At 48.5% G+C, this 25,418-nt stretch overlaps 1 protein-coding gene across 3 annotated transcripts in view; it reads left to right on the forward strand.

The window, feature by feature from the left end:
• LOC141273397 (alpha-2-macroglobulin-like protein 1) overlaps positions 1–25,418 on the forward strand; it is a 302,764-nt gene that overhangs the window by 36,106 nt on the left and 241,240 nt on the right. For all 3 annotated transcript variants that reach the window (XM_073685165.1, XM_073685166.1, XM_073685167.1), the window contains exons 5-7: positions 975–995; positions 3,060–3,216; positions 5,927–6,011. In XM_073685165.1, coding sequence (XP_073541266.1) covers positions 975–995; positions 3,060–3,216; positions 5,927–6,011 — 263 coding nt within the window. The remainder of the gene's footprint in view (positions 1–974; positions 996–3,059; positions 3,217–5,926; positions 6,012–25,418) is intronic.

Here is a 25,418-nt window from a genome sequence, read left to right on the forward strand (position 1 = left end):
TAGTATTAGAAGTAGTGGTGTTTATTTCACATCATCTATTGTGTCTCTCTCTATAAAACATGTACAAGAAATACATAAATACTATGAAAATAAAGCTGGAGAAAAATAGACTCTGATTGGTTGCTATGGATAACATCTAAAAGGGGTTGTCCACTACTGGACCACCCCACTACTGGACCACCCATGGAAGAGAAAAACAGTCTATACTCACCTCCTAAATTAACACCACTCTAGTGATGTCCATCCTGCTATTTTGGGTGGGCCAGGTGACATTGTTGTGTCAAGTGACCGCTGCAGGCAAACAGTGACCGTTGATCAGCAGCAGCTCAGCAATATTCCATCACACTGGATGTCCACTCTGATGAGATAGTAAGGGTTGCAGTTAATTAGAGTTCACTAATAAGAGGCCACTCAAGTGATACAATAATGTCACCTGAACCACGCTGAGCCTACATGGTTGGATCAGCCCCACTGTGGGAAGGGAGTATTCATTGTTTTTCTTTTCTATGGCGCCCAGAGGTGATTAAGCTAATGTGGTCCAATAGTGGTCAACCTCTTCAACTTTTTCTTTGACTATGTTTGAATCATCTACTCATTATATGTTTCACATACAGGCTATTTGCACACAACTTTTATTGCTGCAACAATAAATACAACACTAAGAACTATGGCATTTTTTAAAATATCCTAATGCTTTGTGTCTCTAACTATCATGCAGACCTATCTACCTCCATAGTTACAGACTACAAATATTTGTAGTCTGTTCCTACAATAATGTGGTACTCCTTCCTGTCATCCGCCCCCGAAGAAGCAGATAAGGGGGCGACGTGTCTGCAGGATTATCAGACCATATGGGGTTTGCTTGTAGTTTTAAGAGACTTTTTATAATAAATGTTATACAAGACGTGTTACAACATTCATATTTGTTACTATTTGTATTTTACATGTAATAATATAGTTTTTTCTTTTTTCAGTTTCGTGCGGTTGAAATAATAGTAAGTATGACGTACATTCTCCCATAACTAGATATGTTATATTTCGGCATCGTGAAATTTCTTGCACAAGTCTTTGGACTGGTGATAATAAGACCAGTTTTAGCCCTGTAAGCACAGATCTAAACCTGAACAGATCACTAGAGTGCACCTTCCAATCAGCTTCAGTGTCCCTGCATTCCTCTGATGTTGATGCAGATTCGAAGAGTGCACAGTTCAGACCAGCAGGACAATTATGTCGCTAGTTTGAACTGTCAGTCTTCAGGAATGCACTGTCCCCTGCAGACAGGATCCTGGGAGGCTGTTGAGTGGTGCACTACAGAAGATTAACACATGAAAACAATCATCAGAAAATTACATACAGTTTAGGCAGAGAGGCACTAAAAACACTATAACCGCACCTCTATGGTTGTGATATCTTCTGGCTGGGTTGGACTACGCAGCACTAAGTGCATGCCATTCTGACTATTTAAGCTAATTAAAATATGTAGCAACACAAGATTGAAATGCTGATTTTACATTTATGGTAGCAATGGTCCCTTAACATTGGGGTTGCTAGAAATCAGTGTTTACTGAAAAATGCTCTAATTAATTAACAGAGGTAGATCATGCTATTAGGTTCAATATAAGAGATTAATTAGGTTGAATTGATCATGAACCAGTGTGGCTGGCTCTGTTTAGTGATGAGCGAACCAGTGGATGTTTGGGTCTGGCGGGTTTGGCCGAACATTTTAAAAAAGTTTGGTTCAAGTACCTGAACTCGAACCCAGACCCCATTCAGATGAATGGGGGGGCCCAAATATCTATTGTTTCCCACTCTGTCACAGACTCTGATCGGCTGTAAGATTGTTACTGCCAGTCAGAGCATTGCGGTTTCTGCGCTGTCAGATGACAGCATGTGAGCCAACAGCTATGACTGGCAATACAAAGGTTACCACTGGTCACAGGCGTTGGCTGATGAGAGTACTACTCTCATCATCCCACACCTGCTCTGGCTGATAGCTGTGAGAACAGCCGAGGCTGATGAGAGAATTCATGAGTCGGCGCCTGTGTAATAAATAAATTGAAAAAAATAGTGTGGGTTTCCCTCTATTTTTGATTACCAGTACAGGTAAAGCTGACAGCTGTGGCCTGCAACCCCCAGCTGTCAGCTTTATATTAGCTGGTTATCAAAAATAGAGGGGTTCCCACGCGGTATTTTTTAATTATTTAAATAAATAACTAAAAAACACGGCTTGGGGTCCCCCAATTTTCGACAGCCAGCCAAGCCAAGCTGGAGCAGCTGCTCCAGAAAAGGTACATCAATTAGATTCACCAATTCTGACACTTGCCCGGCTCTTCTTACTTGCCCTGGTGTGGTGGCAAGTAGGGTGATTGCTGTGGGGTTGATGTCAGCTTTGTAATGTCAGTTGACATCAAGCTCACAGGTTAGTAATGGAGAGGTATCTATCAGATGCCCCAATTACTAACCCTTAAGTCAACTCTACTAAATATAGAGACAGAGTAAAGTCCTTTAATTGAAATAAGCACAGACTCCTTTATTTGAAATAAAAACTCCCCACCCTCTTTTACCCATTCATTCACAAAATATAAAAAAGCAAAGTTATACTCACCTTTCCGCTGATAATCCATTGATGCCCATGTCCCACTGTAAAAGACAAAAAATGATAAAACACTATATTCCTCCCCGGTTTGATGATAATCCATTAATGGCCATGTCCCACGGCGATTCAGGTGATTTGGAGAGCGGTCACATCAGTGATGTGACCACTCTCCACGTCAGCCGGAACACACTAAGCAGAGCGTGAGAACACGGCTGCGTATGACTGGCGGTAACCTTAATGATGTCACCGCCTGTCACAGGCAGAGCTTCTCACACACTGCTCAGTGTGAGCCGGCTGGTGTGGACAGCGGTCGCATCACCGATGAGACCGCTCTCCAAATCATCCAGATCATTGTGGGTCATGGCCATTAATGGATCAACTGAAAGGTTTGATCTGATCTGGTTCTTTTTTATCCAACCCTAAGCAGCTTATAAGTAAACAATAATTTCCCTCTTTTCTGCAGGATCCAAATAAAAACCGCATAGCACAGTGGCTGGAGGTAACAACAAAGCAAGGATTTGCTGAATTCACCTTTCACCTGGCCAATGAATTAGCTTTTGGAAGTTATAAAATTAACATACCTGATGGTTGTGAAAAAGAGTTTAAAGTTGATAAATACGGTAAGGTGATGTGAAAATAAGTTAAAAAAAGATATAATAAGGATAAAATATAATTATCACATGTTTTCCAATTATACATGTGAATACAGATGCACATGGAGAGAACAAATTGGGGTTTTCTCTGTAACATGATGTGTTATGCACATATTCTCCATGATAAATGATGTACCTAGAGGAGAATATGATGTCTTTCAGAACCCAGAAAATGCCAATTGTTCTTCTCAATACCAAAACTGTGCTGCCATACAGGGTCAATACACAGGTATCAAAATAGAAAGTTTTTCTGCTATGATATTCCATCCGCTCATCCCCACCCCCTCTGAAAAAAAGATAAGATCAAGTTTTCTCAAAACTATCAAATGGTTTATCCAGGAATAAAGTGTAAAATTGGATGTTTATTCTTATTCCACCTGAGTCCCGATCACTTCAATGGGACGAAGGGTGTGCCTTTAAACAATTAAGGAGTGAACACCCTCTCCCTTCAATTAGCAGATCGGTGGGGTTGCCAAAATGCCACCATTCTGATATTTATCACCTATACTATGGACATGGCCACAATTTGGTATTTCTGAATGAACCCTTTAAAGGGGTTATTCAAATTTGATGGCCTATCCTTATAGCCTCCACAAACATTAGACTAACAATTGAGTTTATAGATCCAACTCATTATGTCTGATCAGGTATTGACAATTATTTGTTAGCATCACCCCGAGAAAACTGCCTTTACAAAGCAAAACACGTGACTCTCCCACTGAGACTATTAGCTCGGAAATATTGTCCTATACTTCCAAATATTGGGAACATCAATTTTCACACATCCTGCACCTTGATTATTCATTTTACTTAGCCTGTATGGTTCTTTGTGAGTGTACACCTTTGTGCGAAAAGTGGACCTATTATCTGCTATGCCTGTGTAGAAATCACTCAGGAATAATAGGTTATACACTAAAAAACTGCAAGTGACCCTGACAGTTCTTGTACAGACTTGATGTCCTGACTCCGCAAGTCCCTTGTGGTACCTGCAGGTGCAGAGATAGCTATAACCACAGACTAAGAGATGGCGACTTGGACCCAATCTGCCTAAAAGACTGTCGAGTTGCTTAATGTTTCTTCTAAAGAACCGGAGGTCAGAGCAGAGTGTGAATTACATACAAAAGGAGAGGTGTGCTGAACAAAGCAAAGAATCCCAAAGTGAGTAAAGAAAATAATGAAATACCAAACAAATAATAAAGCAAATACTGTTAGCAAATATGCAGCCTACTTCCTTAAACAGAAGGTAGGAGCAAATTATAGCAAAGAGACAGCAAAGTGAAAACCCTTTGCTGGAAACTCACAGACTGGCTCTAAACAGCAATAGAATGTCAGATCATCCAAATGAATCTATCACAAGCAGAAAACGCCAGCAGGGGAACATAATATAAAGCTGCACCCAAAAGGTGATAGGCAGACAAATGAAAACACCTGTGTTAAGCTACACAGATTTCAGCCAGAATAACATAACCCAAAAGCCCAGAGAAAAGGTGTGTATCCCGTGGCTCGACTGAAAGAGAAACCGACCACAGAACATAAACTCAAGGGATTGAATGAAGGACCATGACATTATCTATTATTTTAGTTCTCTGCCCGACTTGATACTTATTATTTTGAATTAGTCATTGTGCTGTCTGAATTTTACACACCTCCATAGACTTGCACTGAAGATTCTGATCAGTAACATGGTTAAAATTGGACCAGTCTCCGTTTTGATTTCTTTTTGTAGATCACCGAACAGAATCATAACTATATGCTGTATCAGTAAAAGTCAATGAAACATGAACGTCTGAATGAGCCCTTACACATGTGTGTGATGCTCTGCTGTAGAACATATTGATCTTTGGTAGCGCCCACTCTTTGTTTTCTTTGTTTTCCTTTGTGTTCCTTGAATCCGCTGATGGACAGAGGCGATGAAAATATAACCCACCAATAATATTGACATCTTAACCCAAAACTGGCCATGCATGTTAGAAAGCTGTCAGCTAAAATATTGTTGGGCCAACAGCTATCCTTCCAAACTCTCCCATACACAGGAACATTTGTCTTAGCAAAGCATTCCTGTATTCTCTATGAGAAAGCTGCTGCCACTGTCATATGGCAGTGACTGGTCTCCCTGCCAAACAAGAGCAATTTCAAGTGCCCGATCCATATGTTTCCCTACAAAATCTGACAGTCAAGAGGCCTTCATGCACATAGAATGATTGGCTGATCCCATCGAAATCTCAGCGGATTCAGCCAATTTTTGCTTAATGTGTACGAGGACTTTAAGAATAAACCATGAATTTAATAAGCCTGGATACATAAAGTTTCTAAAAAAAATACAATGTTGTCCAAAAATACAAAATACCCAATAAGCAATATTTTTTACTACATTTTCCTAAATAAACATTAAGAAAGCAAATTATGATGCAAAAAAGTTCACATCACCGGCGCATTGTAGAAAGGGCGAGCACATAAACTTGAGGCATCAGGTATCTCACTGTCATTGCATTGCACATGGCCATACCTAAATGTAAAATCAGTCCTGCTTACCTAGGTTCACGTTTGTATATGCAGTAGCAAGTATTAATAATTCAAGTTTTAATAACACAAGTATTAATAACGTACCGCCTTGAGGAAAAAATGATATTAAACAGTAGTGAAAATTTGTAACAATTGACAATTCTATTTCATTTAGCTTCAAAGAGATTCGAGGTAAATATCAGTGCACCATCCGAAGTTGTCCTCACAGATAAATCTTTTCATCTGGATGTTTGCGGCAGGTAAGAAGCCCAATAATGTTACTGCATGACTCCAAAACCCCACAATTACCAATATGGTCACTGAAACAGAATGCATATATAGGAAACATGAGCATATAAAGTAAAAATCAAGCAAACTTTATTTGAGCAATCAATAAAAGCAGATATCAAGAAATAAAGAACACAATAAAAAGGAGACCAGAAGCAACACCAAAGTTCAACGTCTGTATAAGGAGTATATTAACCTAGGCAAAACTAGCAAGTGGTTGCATGGAGAAGAAGGGGTATGGTCCCATAGGGGTATATAAGATACACAGCAGCATGACAGCATAACGGGCAAAGTATGGCATAATACACCAATAATTTAGATAGTGCTTGTGCAGAGTAAAAATAGTGTGTCAAAAAATAGATGCAATCCTGAGGGGTAGAAACAGTCACTGCTGGTGCCCTTATACGTAAAATATTATCCAAGGAATAATAATAATAATGCATATAAAATATAAAGAAATGAAAATGTAAATATACCAACAATAAATGAAAAAAATATTAGCCCATAAAGCAAATAATGCCGTTACTGCATCAAAACATGAAGTATATAACAAAAAGGACCCATATCAATCCCAGGCAGAGACATATAATGTGCATCTGTGGCGCCCCTGCGGGTCCAGTTGCCATAGAGGTACTGCATCTCACCCAGAGGTGTGGTACTCCACTCTCAGGTAAGGATGGAGTACTACCCGGGACCCACACACCCACATCCAATACACTCCACTTCAGGAGGGAAGGATGAGATTGCTCCTAAGGGAGAGCACAGTCCCTGGTCCCTAGCTGAGCTGGAGGGTGGAACTAGTTACAGGAGGTGGGTGGAGGAAATAGATCAGGGGAGCACAGACAGAAAGGGTATAAAAAGACCGATAGAAACATCTAGAAGGGGATTCTGAGACAGTACAGAGAAGAGACAGTTGGGAGTGGGAGCTCAGAAGGAGCTCTGCTCAGGAGAGCAGAGGAGTGGGGCCTAGTCAGAGAGGTCCAGGAGGAGAGAGTGAGAGAAGATGGGAGCAGAGAGAAAGGCTCCAGAGACAGAAGGGATACTAGGGGCACGGTGAGTGCAAGAAGCCACCCGTGTGCCCGAATTCACACTTCCGTGGAGGGATCAGGCCGCAGAAGGGGACCGACCCCAGACTAGTGGAGAACAACCAGGCTCAGCTAGCCAATCGTAAAATGCAGCATTTTCAAGGTGTTGCAGCCAAAATCCACAGTTATATTTCTGAAAAGGTGACCACATAGGGTCAAGGGGATTTGCAAGTTGCCCGACAAGGCCCGAGGCCACTGGCTTGGGACTGATTGTGAGGTACAGGGCAGGAGGGTGAGAGCCAGCGCAGTGAGACGACCTGGAAAGGTACATAGAACGGGGTCCCGTCCAAGTGCTCCTGAGATACCTGAGAGTTTGCTGGATCACCACCCCGGAGGACACAGGACGACGTGGGGGGTTATAATCCAGAAAGTGTAACCTGAGGAATTTAACAACTGTGAGTAAAATCTGAAGACTGCACCCCAATGTGTCCTTGAATAATTGCTACACCATCACCAGTCCTGCGCTACACCGCACCAACAATATCTACCTCATAGCATCACTATCTCCTGCCCTGGAGCTTAGATCTACCTGTGGAGAGCTGAACCAACTCTGCTGAGTCACCATCAGCTCCAGAGGATCTGCACCGCAGCGGCGGCCCCATATAGCCATATGCCACAGGTGGCGTCATGAACATTTTCTCTAAAAACTTTATTCCCCTTTTACTTTCCCATTAATTAACCGCCCGAGGCCACGGACCGAGTCACTGCCACCATGACATCCCCAGCACTGACCAGGCCGGCTACTGATTACCCCACGACCCCAGGGGACGCGTCACATCTACAACCTGAAATACAACCTTAGTAGGATGTGGATGAGCCCTAATGCGCGTTTTGCATTCCGCTTCCTCGGGGGGTTTTGTGTCAGGGGGAGCAGCAGGTGATTTTTTATATAGGAGGTGAATTAGCTCCTGTGGTTGCGGTCTGTGCGGCGCTTCCGGGGGCCGTGGCAGGGACGGGAAGCCATGGATCCGGTGTAGCAGGTCCATGCCCTCAGCCGGCGCGTCAGTAAAGGGGGAGAGGAGTGCGGAGATATAGGAACATGTGTCCACGGCAACCGGCCACCAGGCGGCCATCAGGAGCGTACACTACAGCTAGTTAAAAAACACAAGAGTGGGACAAAGGAGCAAGGCACAAAGTTGATTGGATACTATAAATGTATGGGATCTAGATAAATGTATGGGAGATAGAGATATTTTAGAGGCAATAAGAGTATAAAGGCTTATGGCTTATTGCAATAGGATCAGATAAAAAACGGGACACAAGGGACAAGGAAATTAATAATAAATACCTGTGCATGAGTCATAAAATCTTGGTAGCCAGGTGCAGTGAGTGACAAACAAAAATAAAAATCCAGAGTGCTTCAAATAGGACTGTGCAGGGAGGGTAAGTAGGGGACAAAGTAATGTAAAGGTGACAAGGAGCTGTAAGAAAGAAGGGAGAAAAAAGCATTACAATATTATTAAAGTGACAGTGTATAGTAAAGTGCGAATGTGTAAAAACACATACAAATGTGCACATATATCAACAATATGAGACTACAATATGAATAGCATAATTGGTGAAAAATGTGCAATGCTTAAAGGGCTATAGTGTAACAAAAGATCAAAAAGAGAGTCAATCAATATAAATTTGCTAAGTGAAGCATGGAGACAATCACATAGCAAAAAATAAAAGAAATACACTGCTCAAAAAAATAAAGGAAACACTTAAACAACAGAATATAACTCCAAATAAATCAAACTTCTGTGAAATCAAACTGTCCATTTAGGAAGCAACACTGATTGAAAATCAATTTCACATGCTGTTGTGCAAATGGAATAGACAATAGATAAATTATTGGTAATTATCAAGACACCCTCAATAAAGGAGTGGTTCTGCAGGTGGGGACCACAGACCACATCTCAGTACCAATGCTTTCTGGCTGATGTTTTGGTCACTTTTGAATTTTGGTTGTGCTTTCACACTCGTGGTAGCATGAGATGGACTCTACAACCCACAGAAGTTGCTCAGGTAGTGCAGCTCATCCAGGATGGCACATCAATGCGAGCTGTGGCAAGAAGGTTTGCTGTGTCTGTCAGCGTAGTGTCCAGAGGCTGGAGGCACTACCAGGAGACAGGTCAGTACACCAGGAGACGTGGAGGGGGCCGTAGAAGGGCAACAACCCAGCAGCAGCAATACTACCTCCGCCTTTGTGCAAGGAGGAACAGGAGGAGCACTGCCAGAGCCCTGCAAAATGACCTCAAATGTGCATGTGTCTGCAAAAACTCTTAGAAACCGACTCCATGAGGGTGGTATGAGGTCCCGACATCCACAGATGGGGGTTGTGCTCACAGTCCAACACCATGCAGGATGCTTGGCATTTGCCACAGAACACCAGGATTGGCAAAGTCGTCATTGGCGTCCTGTGTAGTGTTGAGCCACCCGCGTAGTGTTCGGGTCCGGATCGGTTCGTCGAACACCGGGATGTTCGAGGAACTGTTCATCGAACACCTTAGAACACCGTCGAACACCGTCGAACACCGTTAAAACCAATGGCAGGCAAACAAAAACACATAGAAACACATAGAAAACACCTTCAAAGGTGTCCAAAAGTTGACAAACTGCTCAGAAGACACTCTCTTTAAAAAAGCCGGCCGGTAATTCAGCAGCGGCATACACCGGTACCCGACAATTTAGACAAGAAGGAATAGAGCATCACACATAGATTAGATAGATAGAAACATGTCAGTCACATATATAAGAAGTACAGTGACAGTGTTGGTTACTGTACTTGTCATTTAGTGTTAAAGGATTTATTAAAAAAAATATTAGTGTTTTCATGCACCATCTCTTTAAAAAAGCCGGCCGGCAATTCACCATCGGTACCCGACAATTTATAACAGAAAGAATAGAGCATCACACATAGATTAATTAGATAGAAACATGTCAGTCACATTTATAATAAGTACAGTGATAGTGTTGATTACTGTACTTGTCATTTAGTGTTAAAATAAAGGATTTATTAAAAAAAAAATTGGCGTGGGGTTCCCCTTAATTTTAGTCTCTAGCGGAGGTTAAGCAGATGGCTGGGGCAGATGTTTGAAGCCTGGGAAGGGGGTAATACCCACGGAGCTTCCCAGGCTACTAATATCAGCCCCCAGCTGAATACCTAGCCTTTACTAGCTATTAAAATGGGGGACCCCCAAAAAAATGACGTGGGGTCCCCCCTATTTTAATAGCTAGCAAAGGCTGGGCAGACAGCTGGGGGCTGATATTAATAGCCGAGGAAGGGTGCCATGAATATTGGCCCCCTCCCGGCTAGAAACACCAGCCGTTAGCCGCCCCAGAAATGGCGCATCCCTGTAGCGGTGGCAGTGGGGTAATAGGGCTGGGGTTGATGTCATGAGGTGAGCCGAGTTCATTGGACATGAGCTCACCTCATGCACGTCACTGACAGCGTGGGAAAATTCTCCTGCACTCACCGCATGCGCAGGAGAATTTTCCCACGCTGTCAGTGACGTGCATGAGGTGAGCTGAGTTCATTGGACATGAACTCGGCTCATCTGGATGCCGTCACAACCAGACACTGAGGAGCGCAAGCATGCCTGCGCTTCTCAGTCTCTGCGGCATGGCAAGCTGGATGGCAGCGTTCTGCTGCGGTCCAGCCTGTCATGTGAATGTAGCAGAGCTGAAGCTGTCGTGGGAACCATGGAAAGGTAAGGATGATGTTGCTTTATTATTTTACTTTTATTGCAGGAGATCGTTGGCTTCGGCTGGAATGGGCGTGATGGTAAGTATGGTTTAATTTAGAACAATAAAGAATTGTGTCTTTATTTCAATTAAAGGACTTTATTCTGGGTGTTTGTGTTTTTTTGTAACTTTGACTATGGGGTTAGTAATGGGGGTGTCTTATAGACGCCTCTCCATTACTAACCTGGGCTTGATGACAGCTGGCATTATAAGCTGACATCAACCCCAACCCTATTACCCCACTGCCACGGCTACAGGGCAGTGGGAAGAGCGAGGCTAAGTGCCAGAATTGGCGCATCCTACGGATGCGCCATTTCTGGGGCGGCTGACGGCTGGTGTTTCCAGCCTGGGAGGGGGCCAATATTCATAGCACCCTTCCTGGGCTATTAATATCAGCCCCCAGCTGTCTGCCTAGCCTTTGCTAGCTATTAAAATAGGGGGGACCCCACATCATTTTTTGGGGGGTCCCCCATTTTAATCTATGTGTGATGCTCTATTCTTTCTGTTATAAATTGTCGGGTACAGATGCTGAATTGCCGGCCGGCCGGCCTTTTATAAAAAGAGAAGGTGCATGAAAACACTAATATTTTTTTTAATAAATCCTTTACACTAAATGACAAGTACAGTAACCAACACTGTCACTGTACTTATTATATATGTGACTGACATGTTTCTATCTATCTAATCTATGTGTGCTACTCTATTCTTTCGGTTCTAAGTTGTCGGGTACCGGTGTATGCCGCTGCTGAATTGCCGGCTTTTCGTGTTTCACTGTGAGCATTGTTCCCACCGATTTGGGCAACCACTGTAATGCCACAACAACCATGGCTGTGGCATTACAGTGAGTGGCAGACAATACCGGCATGATTGGTGCTCTAAATAGCGCCAGACATGCAGGACACGCTTTTGGTGCACGAACAGTTATCGAACATAACCTCGAACAGCCGAATTTTTTGCAAATCGTTCGCGTTCGTCGAACGACTCGAACACCGCCCAAAACAGCTCGAATTTGAGATTGGCGAACAGTTCTAGTCGAACACTGCTCATCTCTAGTCCTGTGCTCTTCACAGATGAAAGCAGGTTCACACTAAGCACATGTGACAGACATGACAGAGTGTGGAGACGCCGTGGAGAGCAATCTGCTGCCTACGACATCCTTCAGCATGACCGGTTTGGCAGTGGGTCAGTAATGGTGTGGGGAGGCATTTCTTTGGAGGGCCGCACAGCCCTCCATGTGCTCACCAGACTTAGCCTGACTGCCATTAGGTACCGAGATGAGATCCTCAGACCCCTTGTGAGACCATATGCTGGTGCAGTTGGCCCTGGGTTCCTCCTAATGCAAGACAATGCCAGACCTCATGTGGCTGGAGTGTGTCAGCAGTTCCTGCAAGATGAAGGCATTGAAGCTATGGACTGGCCCGCCCGTTCCCCAGACCTGAATCCAATTGAGCACATCTGGGACATCATGTTTCGCTCCATCCACCAACATTGCCCCACAGACTGTCCAGGAGTTGGCAGATGCTTTAGTCCAGGTCTGGAAGGAGATCCCACAGGAGACGATCCGCAACCTCATCAGTAGCATGCCCAGGCGCTGTAGGGAGGCCATACAGGCACGTGGAGGCCACACACAATACTGAGCCTCATTTTAACTTGTTTTAAGGACATTACATCAAAGTTGAATCAGCCTGTAGTGTGTTTTTCCACTTTAATTTTGGGGGTGACTCCAAATCCAGGCCTCCATTGCTTAATAAATTTGATTTCCATTGATGATTTTTGTGTGATTTTGTTGTCAGCACATTCAACCTTGTACAGAACAAAGTATTCAATGAGAATATTTCATTCATTCAGATCTAGGATCTGTTATTGGAGTGTTCCCTTTATTTTTTTGAGCAGTGCAGATATAAATACTGTATATACGGAGGTCAATAGATGTAAACACAAAAAATCAAGAATTATATTAAATAGTAGCATAGGAGTTCGGTGGTGATCGTCAGAACCCCGGAGTGGGGGACTGCGACCAGCAGCACACTTCAGAGGGGGGTGAATAGAAAGTCGGAACAGGCAACACAGGTCCTGCTGAAGGTTTGTCCACCAGTCCAGAAGTCTCTCAAGATGGTCTGAAATATAGACAGAAAAGTTGGCCTGCAAATGAAAGTAAAGAAATTGTGAGAGGTTAAAAACAACATAAAATAATGCATGATTAAAACAAGACACAAAAGCAAGTTACAAGAAAGGGGCAAAGGTCAAGACCTCATTTATGCCTTTGGGATGTATACAGTCTATTTTCATAATCCATTTTGCCTCTAACACCTGACTAGTTGAATCCTTCTAAACTCCTTCTAAGCTCTATGTAGAAACGGGAGGTAAATTTTACCTGCACGAGTCGTAAGTCACCGCAAAAGTCTCTGGCAGGGGGAGGAGGAGCAGCTGCATCAGAAGTTAAAGAGGGGGATGATAAATGCAAGGAAAAGAGACTTCCTATTTCTACATAGAGCAGAGAAAAGAGAATAATTAGCTGGGTAGAAAGGCAAAATAAGCAATTATAAATATATTGTATACGATGCCATATAACATGATGACTGCAATATATAAGGAGGATAAAAAATGACAGTGCTTCTTTAATCGTTAAATAACTTTTTTTTCATGGCAATATACACACACATGAGAAAAACTAACTACAACTTTTATTTTAATTCTATGGTTTTACAATTAAAAGCTGCAACCGGGCCCTGCAGGTCAGGGGTCCGCTGATGCCAGCAGAAACTTCAACTGGATGTGTGGACTCGGACACACATCCAGCTAAAGTGTATTGCACCGCACAAACCCATGTGGTCCGTGCACCGCAGTACACGCTGCTGGCAAATCAGAGGCCAGAAGCTGACATCGGCGTGCACATGACCGTGGAGCATGGTAGTGACGTCATGCGCTCCTGTCACACCCTGAAGTCAGCTGCTGGCTTCAGAAGAGGACACCATGCGGCGAGGGAGCAAAGGGAAGGTGAGTATTTTTATTTATTTTTTATCAGTGGCTATACTACTACGTGGATGACTATGGGCTGTGCTTTTTACTTTAAGGATGACTATGGATGACAATGAGATGCATACTTTATGGATGACTATAGACTATGCATTATACTATATGAATGCATATGAGGTACATTATACTTTATGGATCATTAAGGGCTGTGCATTATACTTTATGTACAGTGTCCATTTTAGGACATGATCAGATATCAAAATCAAACATCAGAATGGTGTCAGTTTGAGGCTAAATACCCTGCTGGGTGAGCTGGGTGAGGTGGCTGGTGAGCGCTCCCAGGTGAGCGGACAAGAGTCTCTGGACGGGCAGGTGGTCACGGCAAGTGACGGTAGAGCCTCCGGGTAGGCTAGCAGGCAGGTAGCAGGTAGCAGGTGAGCGCTCCCAGGTGAGCGGGCAAGAGTCTCTGGACAGGCAGGTGGTCACGGCAAGTGACGGCAGAGCCTCCAGGTTGGCTAGCAGGCAGGTAGCAGGTGAGCGCTCCCAGGTGAGCGGGCAAGAGTCTCTGGACAGGCAGGTGGTCACGGCAAGTGACGGCAGAGCCTCCAGGTAGGCTAGCAGGCAGGTAGCAGGTGAGCGCTCCCAGGTGAGCGGGCAAGAGTCTCTGGACAGGCAGGTGGTCACGGCAAGTGACGGCAGAGCCTCCAGGTAGGCTAGCAGGCAGGTAGCAGGTGAGCGCTCCCAGATGAGCGGGCTGGCTGGTCCATAGACAGACTGACAGGTGTAGGAAGGCAGACCGTCAGACTGCAGGCTTGCAAGCAGGTAAGCGGATATCAAGCAGGTATGAAGCAGGATTCTGGCAGGTAGCAGGCAGGATTCTGGCAGGTGACTGGCAGGTAACCAGCAGGAATCTGGCAGGTGACTGGCAGGTAACTGGTAACGGGACCTGAGGGCTGAAGCAGAGTGAAGGCTTTGCAACAACATTGCTCGGGCACCTCCATTTTGGAGGAGGTGCCTTATATATGGTGAAGTCCTCCGGCCATTGGCCGGGGACTCCTTAGGACGGCGCGCGCGGCCCCTTTAAGAGAGGGGGAGCGCGCGCGCCCTAAGCACCATGGCCGGGAAGCAGCGCGCGCTGCCAGCAGAGCGGGAGGAAGACGCCGGGCACGGAGCGGAGAGGTGAGGGGAACAGCGTCCCTGCCTAGCAGGAGGCAGGGACGCCGACGCTACAGTACCACCCCCTTTAGGCCCCCCTTTTTTAGGCCAGAGAGAAATTTATCAAGGATGAGAGGGGCATGGATGTTCTCCCGGGGCTCCCACGTTCTCTCCTCAGGACCAAACCCCTTCCAATCTACCAGAAAAAAGGTTTTTCCTCTTACCCTTTTGGTGGCTAGAATGTTCTCTACCTCAAATTCGTTCTCAGCGGAAACCGGAGCAGGGGGCGTACCTGTAGACTTGGAAAAAGAGTTAAGTACTACGGGTTTGAGGAGAGATACATGGAAGGAGTTAGGGATCCGTAAGTTGGCCGGGAGTTTCAATTTATAGACCACCGGATTGATTTGTTTGATAACTTCCAGTGGGCCGATGAACCGAGGCCCTAACTTGTAGGAGGGAATCTTGAGCCGGACATATTTGGACGAGAGCCAGACTTTATCTCCAGGATGGAATTGTGGAGGATCCAGGCGTTTTTTGTCAGCGTGTTTTTTCATCCGCTCGGACGACTGAAGGAGTGCGGATCGAGTACTCTCCCAAATGGAGGAGAATTCGCTAACGAGAGATTCCGCAGCCGGATTGTCCACCGAGGTGGAGACGGGAAACGGGATCCGAGGATGCTGACCGAAGACTACAAAAAACGGGGATTTGGAGGAAGATTCGCTCTCGTGATTATTGTAAGAGATGGTAGGAGATCCACCCAGTCCGAATGGTGGGCATTAACGAAGTGCCGGAGTTAACTGGTCAGGTTCTGATTGATCCGCTCCACTTGACCATTGGACTGTGGGTGGTAAGCGGAGGAGAAGTCCAGAGTGACGTCAAGCAACTTACATGTGGCTCTCCAGAAGCGTGAGGTGAACTGAACCCCACGATCTGACACGATGTGGAGGGGCAGGCCATGGAGACGGAAGATGTGGCGGATAAAGTCTTTAGCCAGTTCGGGTGCAGACGGGAGGCCCGGCAGGGGAATGAAGTGCGCCATCTTGGAAAAGCGATCAGCGACCACCCAAATGACCGTACAACCGGCAGAGACAGGGAGATCCGTTATAAAATCCATAGCTATATGCTGCCACGGGGCAGCAGGTACTGGAAGAGGAAGGAGGCGACCAGCTGGCAGGTGTCTCGGAACTTTGTTGCGGGCGCAGGACACACAGGCTGAAACAAAGTCTATTACATCCTTGTGCAGGGTAGGCCACCAGTAATGCCGGGTAATGAGCTGGAGGGTCTTTTTCTGACCGGCGTGGCCAGCTAGCTTAGACGAGTGACCCCAGTGTAGGACCTTCTTCCGATCAGGTACTGTTACGAACGTCTTTCCGGGAGGGAGACGATTTAGATTCACGGGAGCCACTTGCATTACTCTGGCGGGATCAATGATGTGCTTAGGTTCCTCCTCTAGATCAGATACCAGGAAGGATCGGGACAAGGCGTCAGCTTTGATGTTTTTGTGTGCTGGGCGAAAATGAAGAACAAAATCAAAGCAGGCAAAAAACAAGGACCACCGGACTTGGCGCGGGTTAAGTCTCTGGGCGCTCTGAAGGTAAGCCAAGTTCTTGTGGTCCGTGTAAATTATTACCGGGTGAAGAGCCCCCTCGAGCAGGTAACGCCACTCCTCCAGTGCCAGCTTAATGGCTAACAATTCTCGGTCTCCAATAGAATAATTGCACTCAGAAGAGGAGAAGAGTTTGGAGAAAAAAACGCAGGTTACCATTCTTCCGGAAGATGACTTTTGGGTAGGTACCGCCCCGGCTCCGGAGGAGGAAGCATCAACTTCTAGGAAAAATAGTTTTTTGCCGTCCGGACGATGCACCACCGGGGCGGAGGAGAAAGCCTGTTTAAGGAAAGAAAGGCCTCCTCAGCTTCGGGTGGCCATCTTCTGGGATTAGTGCCCTTACGGGTGAGCACAGAGATAGGGGCAGTCCGGGAAGAGAGGTGCGGTATGAAGAGGTGGTAATAGTTGGCGAAACCCAGGAACCGCTGAATAGCCTTCAACCCCTCTGGTCGGGGCCACTTCTGGATGGCAGACAGTTTCTCAGGATCCATTTTTAGGCCGGTCTGAGAAATTATGTAGCCCAGAAATGGAAGAGAGGTCTGCTCAAAGATGCACTTCTCATATTTAGCGTAGAGGTGGTTCTGCCTGAGCCTGAGCAGGACCTGACGAACATCCCTCCGGTGAGTAGGAAGATCCGGAAAGAAGACCAAGATGTCGTCCAGGTACACCACCATGCAGGAGTAGAGAAGGTCACGGAAGATGTCATTGACCAACTCTTGAAAGACGGCAGGAGCGTTACAGAGACCGAAGGGCATTACAAGGTACTCATAGTGGCCGTCCCGGGTGTTGAATGCCGTCTTCCACTCATCCCCCTGACGGATACGGACCAGGTTATACGCCCCACGGAGATCCAGTTTGGTGAAGATTCTAGCCCCCCTCAGACGGTCAAATAATTCAGGAATGAGCGGGAGGGGGTATTTATTCTTCACTGTAATCTGGTTAAGGCCTCTATAATCTATACATGGTCGGAGTGAGCCGTCCTTCTTTTTGACGAAGAAGAAGCCTGCTCCCGCCGGGGAGGTAGATTTCCGGATAAATCCCCTGCCAGATTCTCCTCAATATATTCTGACATGGACCGGGTCTCTGCAGCGGACAAAGGGTAGATACGCCCACGGGGAGGAGTAGAGCCGGGTATCAGATCGATTGGGCAGTCGTATGGTCTATGAGGGGGTAATGTCTCTGCTTCTTTTTTATTGAAGACATCCGCATAAGACCAATAGGGAACCGGTAGACCGGGTAGATTGACTGGGGTAGGAGAAGGACGAGCAGGATGAACGGGAACTAGACAAATCTTATGGCAGTCCTGTCCCCAGCGAAGGACTTCTCCGGTCTGCCAGTCAAGCACAGGTGCATGTTTCTGGAGCCAAGGTAGACCTAGCAAGAGTGCGTGAGAGAGTCCAGGCAGAACATGAAAGGAAATGCTCTCAGAATGCAGAATTCCCACCTGTAGAGATAGAGATTCGGTGATGAGTTGGATGGGATGTGGTAAGAGGCCCCCATCCACGGCGGCGACAGATAAAGGTACGGCCAGAGGTTTGGTGGGAATGCGGTATTTCTCTACCAGGGATTGAGAGATCAGATTTCCAGCAGCTCCTGAGTCAAGTTGAGCCAGTTCGAAATAGCGGTTCTCTCCGCAGATGATAGAGACTGACAGCATCAGGGATGGAGAGGGTTTACTTTTGTCTAGGGCGACCTCTCTGAGCGATCCTAGACACAGGCGTTTCCCGACCTCTCTGGGCAGGAACGGATCCGGTGCTCCTTACTGCCACAGTAGAAGCAGCTCCCCTCGGCACGGCGTAAGTCTTGACGGGTTTTGATCATCTTGGTCTGGTCGACCTGCATAGGCTCAGGTGAGTGTGCCTGGGGAGTAACGGAGGGAGTGACGAGTTTCTGGAAAGTAGGGGCTAGACGTGGAAACCTCCTCTCACGGGTGACCTCTTTGGCGCGCTCCTGGAACCGGATGTCAATCCGGGTGGCAAGTGTTATTAAGTCGTCGAGAGTGGTAGGAATGTCCCGACCGGTGAGTTCATCTTTAATACGGCCGGACAGACCCTCCCAGAAGACAGACACCAGGGCGTCGTTATCCCAGGCGAGCTCCGAAGCAAGGGTACGGAACCGTATGGCATATTGGCCCACGGTGAGATTCCCTTGATGGAGGCATAGCAGAGACGATGCGGATGAGGTCTTCCGTCCGGGTTCGTTGAAGACTTTCCAGAAAGCCGTGAGAAAGGCTGGCAGGTCGGACACCAGGGGGTCTCCTCTCTCTCATAGAGGATTTAGCCAAGCCAGAGCCTCCCCCGTGAGGTGGGACATGATAAAGGCAACTTTGGACCGGTCGGAGATAAACTGGTGGGACAAGAGTTCAAAGTGCAGGATGCACTGGTTTATGAAGCCCCGAGCTTGAGCGGAGTCACCTCCGAAGCGAGGAGGTGCAGAAAGCCGGGGTCCAGGGCAGGATATTGTGGTATTGGTGGGCAGCGGCGCTGCCAGGTTGCGAGTCATGACACTAGCGGTGGTTGCTGGTGGAGCAGTCAGAGTGTCCAGGCGAGAGTTGACATTCCGCAGGTGACTCAGGATGGACTCCTGTTGGGACCTCTGACGGGACAGTTCATGACATAGGTCTGAGAGCGAGGGAGCTTGGGTGCCACGGGGTTCCATGGCCCGAGCAAACTGTAATGGGTCTGGGAGGCGGAACCTCTGAGCAACTATACAAGGGCGCAGTCCTTGTAAGGAAGCGGGTGGCTCCCAGGGAAGACGGGCAGGTAGTCACGGCAAGTGACAGGGACAGTCTCTGGGTGAAAGGGCAGGTAGTCACGGCAAGTGACAGGGACAGTCTCTGGGTAGAAGGGCAGGTACTCACGGCAAGTGACAGGGACAGTCTCTGAGTAGAAGGACGGGTACTCACGGCAAGTGACAGTGACAGTCTCTGGGTAGAAGGACAGCAGGCAGGTGGCTGGTGAGCGCTCCCAGGTGAGCGGACAAGAGTCTCTGGATGGGCAGGTGGTCACGGCAAGTGACGGCAGAGCCTCCAGGTTGGCTAGCAGGCAGGTAGCAGGTGAGCACTCCCAGGTGAGCGGGCAAGAGTCTCTGGACAGGCAGGTGGTCACGGCAAGTGACGGCAGAGCCTCCAGGTAGGCTAGCAGGCAGGTAGCAGGTGAGCGCTCCCAGGTGAGCGGGCAAGAGTCTCTGGACAGGCAGGTGGTCACGGCAAGTGACGGCAGAGCCTCCAGGTAGGCTAGCAGGCAGGTAGCAGGTGAGCGCTCCCAGGTGAGCGGGCTGGCTGGTCCATAGACAGACTGACAGGTGTAGGAAGGCAGACCGTCAGACCGCAGGCTTGCAAGCAGGTAAGCGGATATCAAGCAGGTATGAAGCAGGATTCTGGCAGGAGACTGGCAGGTAACAGGCAGGATTCTGGCAGGTGACTGGCAGGTAACCAGCAGGAATCTGGCAGGTAACTGGTAACGGGACCTGAGGGCTGAAGCAGAGTGAAGGCTTTGCAACAACATTGCTCGGGCACCTCCATTTTGGAGGAGGTGCCTTATATATGGTGAAGTCCTCCGGCCATTGGCCGGGGACTCCTTAGGACGGCACGCGCGGCCCCTTTAAGAGAGGGGGAGCGCGCGCGCCCTAAGCACCATGGCCGGGAAGCAGCGCGCGCTGCCAGCAGAGCGGGAGGAAAACGCCGGGCACGGAGTGGAGAGGTGAGGGGAACAGCGTCCCTGCCTAGCAGGAGGCAGGGACGCCGACGCTACAGTACCACCCCCTTTAGGCCCCCCTTTTTTAGGCCAGAGAGAAATTTATCAAGGATGAGAGGGGCATGGATGTTCTCCCGGGGCTCCCACGTTCTCTCCTCAGGACCAAACCCCTTCCAATCTACCAGAAAAAAGGTTTTTCCTCTTACCCTTTTGGTGGCTAGAATGTTCTCTACCTCAAATTCGTTCTCAGCGGAAACCGGAGCAGGGGGCGTACCTGTAGACTTGGAAAAAGAGTTAAGTACTACGGGTTTGAGGAGAGATACATGGAAGGAGTTAGGGATCCGTAAGTTGGCCGGGAGTTTCAATTTATAGACCACCGGATTGATTTGTTTGATAACTTCCAGTGGGCCGATGAACCGAGGCCCTAACTTGTAGGAGGGAATCTTGAGCCGGACATATTTGGACGAGAGCCAGACTTTATCTCCAGGATGGAATTGTGGAGGATCCAGGCGTTTTTTGTCAGCGTGTTTTTTCATCCGCTCGGACGACTGAAGGAGTGCGGATCGAGTACTCTCCCAAATGGAGGAGAATTCGCTAACGAGAGATTCCGCAGCCGGATTGTCCACCGAGGTGGAGACGGGAAACGGGATCCGAGGATGCTGACCGAAGACTACAAAAAACGGGGATTTGGAGGAAGATTCGCTCTCGTGATTATTGTAAGAGATGGTAGGAGATCCACCCAGTCCGAATGGTGGGCATTAACGAAGTGCCGGAGTTAACTGGTCAGGTTCTGATTGATCCGCTCCACTTGACCATTGGACTGTGGGTGGTAAGCGGAGGAGAAGTCCAGAGTGACGTCAAGCAACTTACATGTGGCTCTCCAGAAGCGTGAGGTGAACTGAACCCCACGATCTGACACGATGTGGAGGGGCAGGCCATGGAGACGGAAGATGTGGCGGATAAAGTCTTTAGCCAGTTCGGGTGCAGACGGGAGGCCCGGCAGGGGAATGAAGTGCGCCATCTTGGAAAAGCGATCAGCGACCACCGAAATGACCGTACAACCGGCAGAGACAGGGAGATCCGTTATAAAATCCATAGCTATATGCTGCCACGGGGCAGCAGGTACTGGAAGAGGAAGGAGGCGACCAGCTGGCAGGTGTCTTGGAACTTTGTTGCGGGCGCAGGACACACAGGCTGAAACAAAGTCTATTACATCCTTGTGCAGGGTAGGCCACCAGTAATACCGGGTAATGAGCTGGAGGGTCTTTTTCTGACCGGCGTGGCCAGCTAGCTTAGACGAGTGACCCCAGTGTAGGACCTTCTTCCGATCAGGTACTGTTACGAACGTCTTTCCGGGAGGGAGACGATTTAGATTCACGGGAGCCACTTGCATTACTCTGGCGGGATCAATGATGTGCTTAGGTTCCTCCTCTAGATCAGATACCAGGAAGGATCGGGACAAGGCGTCAGCTTTGATGTTTTTGTCTGCTGGGCGAAAATGAAGAACAAAATCAAAGCGGGCAAAAAACAAGGACCACCGGGCTTGGCACGGGTTAAGTCTCTGGGCGCTCTGAAGGTAAGCCAAGTTCTTGTGGTCCGTGTAAATTATTACCGGGTGAAGAGCCCCCTCGAGCAGGTAACGCCACTCCTCCAGTGCCAGCTTAATGGCTAACAATTCTCGGTCTCCAATAGAATAATTGCGCTCAGAAGAGGAGAAGAGTTTGGAGAAAAAAACGCAGGTTACCATTCTTCCGGAAGATGACTTTTGGGTATGTACCGCCCCGGCTCCGGAGGAGGAAGCGTCAACTTCTAGGAAAAATTGTTTATTGCCGTCCGGACGATGCAGCACCGGGGCGGAGGAGAAAGCCTGTTTTAAGGAAAGAAAGGCCTCCTCAGCTTCGGGTGGCCATCTTCTGGGATTAGTGCCCTTACGGGTGAGCACAGAGATAGGGGCAGTCCGGGAAGAGAGGTGCGGTATGAAGAGGTGGTAATAGTTGGCGAAACCCAGGAACCGCTGAATAGCCTTCAACCCCTCTGGTCGGGGCCACTTCTGGATGGCAGTCAGTTTCTCAGGATCCATTTGTAGGCCGGTCTGAGAAATTATGTAGGCCAGAAATGGAAGAGAGGTCTGCTCAAAGATGCACTTCTCATATTTAGCGTAGAGGTGGTTCTGCCTGAGCCTGAGCAGGACCTGACGAACATCCCTCCGGTGAGTAGAAAGATCCGGAAAGAAGACCAAGATGTCGTCCAGGTACACCACCACGCAAGAGTAGAGAAGGTCACGGAAGATGTCATTGACCAACTCTTGAAAGACGGCAGGAGCGTTACAGAGACCGAAGGGCATTACAAGGTACTCATAGTGGCCGTCCCGGGTGTTGAATGCCGTCTTCCACTCATCCCCCTGACGGAAACGGACCAGGTTATACGCCCCACGGAGATCCAGTTTGGTGAAGATTCTAGCCCCCCTCAGACGGTCAAATAATTCAGGAATGAGCGGGAGGGGGTATTTATTCTTCACTGTAATCTGGTTAAGGCCTCTATAATCTATACATGGTCGGAGTGAGCCGTCCTTCTTTTTGACGAAGAAGAAGCCTGCTCCCGCCGGGGAGGTAGATTTCCGGATAAATCCCCTGCCAGATTCTCCTCAATATATTCTGACATGGACCGGGTCTCTGCAGCGGACAAAGGGTAGATACGCCCACGGGGAGGAGTAGAGCCGGGTATCAGATCGATTGGGCAGTCGTATGGTCTATGAGGGGGTAATGTCTCTGCTTCTTTTTTATTGAAGACATCCGCATAAGACCAATAGGGAACCGGTAGACCGGGTAGATTGACTGGGGTAGGAGAAGGACGAGCAGGATGAACGGGAACTAGACAAATCTTATGGCAGTCCTGTCCCCAGCGAAGGACTTCTCCGGTCTGCCAGTCAAGCACGGGTGCATGTTTCTGGAGCCAAGGTAGACCTAGCAAGAGTGCGTGAGAGAGTCCAGGCAGAACATGAAAGGAAATGCTCTCAGAATGCAGAATTCCCACCTGTAGAGTTAGAGATTTGGTGATGAGTTGGATGGGATGTGGTAAGAGGCCCCCATCCACGGCGGTGACAGATAAAGGTACGGCCAGAGGTTTGGTGGGAATGCGGTATTTCTCTACCAGGGATTGAGAGATCAGATTTCCAGCAGCTCCTGAGTCAAGTTGAGCCAGTTCGAAATAGCGGTTCTCTCCGCAGATGATAGAGACTGACAGCATCAGGGATGGAGATGGTTTACTTTTGTCTAGGGCGACCTCTCTGAGCGATCCTAGACACAGGCGTTTCCCGACCTCTCTGGGCAGGAACGGATCCGGTGCTCCTTACTGCCACAGTAGAAGCAGCTCCCCTCGGCACGGCGTAAGTCTTGATGGGTTTTGACCATCTTGGTCTGGTCGACCTGCATAGGCTCAGGTGAGTGTGCCTGGGGAGTAACGGAGGGAGTGACGGGTTTCTGGAAAGTAGGGGCTAGACGTGGAAACCTCCTCTCACGGGTGACCTCTTTGGCGCGCTCCTGGAACCGGATGTCAATCCGGGTGGCAAGTGTTATTAAGTCGTCGAGAGTGGTAGGAATGTCCCGACCGGCGAGTTCATCTTTAATACGGCCGGACAGACCCTCCCAGAAGACAGACACCAGGGCGTCGTTATCCCAGGCGAGCTCCGAAGCAAGGGTACGGAACCGTATGGCATATTGGCCCACGGTGAGATTCCCTTGATGGAGGCATAGCAGAGACGATGCGGATGAGGTCTTCCGTCCGGGTTCGTCAAAGACTTTCCGGAAAGCCGTGAGAAAGGCTGGCAGGTCGGACACCAGGGGGTCTCCTCTCTCTCATAGAGGATTTAGCCAAGCTAGAGCCTCCCCCGTGAGGTGGGACATGATAAAGGCAACTTTGGACCGGTCAGAGATAAACTGGTGGGACAAGAGTTCAAAGTGCAGGATGCACTGGTTTATGAAGCCCCGAGCTTGAGCGGAGTCACCTCCGAAGCGAGGAGGTGCAGAAAGCCAAGGTCCAGGGCAGGATACCGTGGTATTGGTGGGCAGCGGCGCTGCCAGGTTGCGAGTCATGACACTAGCGGTGGTTGCTGGTGGAGCAGTCAGAGTGTCCAGGCGAGAGTTGACACTCCGCAGGTGACTCAGGATGGACTCCTGTTGGGACCTCTGACGGGACAGTTCATGACATAGGTCTGAGAGCGAGGGAGCTTGGGTGCCACGGGGTTCCATGGCCCGAGCAAACTGTAACGGGTCTGGGAGGCGGAACCTCTGAGCAACTATACAAGGGGGCGGTCCTTGTAAGGAAGCGGGTGGCTCCCAGGGAAGACGGGCAGGTAGTCACGGCAAGTGACAGGGACAGTCTCTGGGTGAAAGGGCAGGTAGTCACGGCAAGTGACAGGGACAGTCTCTGGGTAGAAGGGCAGGTACTCACGGCAAGTGACAGGGACAGTCTGAGTAGAAGGACGGGTACTCACGGCAAAGTGACAGGGACAGTCTCTGGGTAGAAGGACAGCAGGCAGGTGACTGGTGAGCGCTCCCAGGTGAGCGGACAAGAGTCTGGATGGGCAGGTGGTCACGGAAAGTGACGGCAGAGCCTCCGGGTAGGCTAGCAGGCAGGTAGCAGGTGAGCGCTCCCAGGTGAGCGGGCAAGAGTCTCTGGACAGGCAGGTGGTCACGACAAGTGACGGCAGAGCCTCCAGGTAGGCTAGCAGGCAGGTAGCAGGTGAGCGCTCCCAGGTGAGCGGGCAAGAGTCTCTGGACAGGCAGGTGGTCACGGCAAGTGACGGCAGAGCCTCCAGGTAGGCTAGCAGGCAGGTAGCAGGTGAGCGCTCCCAGGTGAGCGGGCAAGAGCCTCTGGACAGGCAGGTGGTCACGGCAAGTGATGGCAGAGCCTCCAGGTAGGCTAGCAGGCAGGTAGCAGGTGAGCGCTCCCAGGTGAGCGGGCTGGCTGGTCCATAGACAGACTGACAGGTGTAGGAAGGCAGACCGTCGGACCGCAGGCTTGCAAGCAGGTAAGCGGATATCAGGCAGGTATCAAGCAGGATTCTGGCAGGAGAGTGGCAGGTAGCAGGCAGGATTCTGGCAGGTGACTGGCAGGTAACAAGCAGGAATCTGG

This window comes from Phyllobates terribilis, unplaced genomic scaffold (assembly GCF_046119375.1).
Source record: "Phyllobates terribilis strain yellow unplaced genomic scaffold, ASM4611937v1 Scaffold_5__5_contigs__length_657084704, whole genome shotgun sequence".
Taxonomy (NCBI): domain Eukaryota; kingdom Metazoa; phylum Chordata; class Amphibia; order Anura; family Dendrobatidae; genus Phyllobates; species Phyllobates terribilis.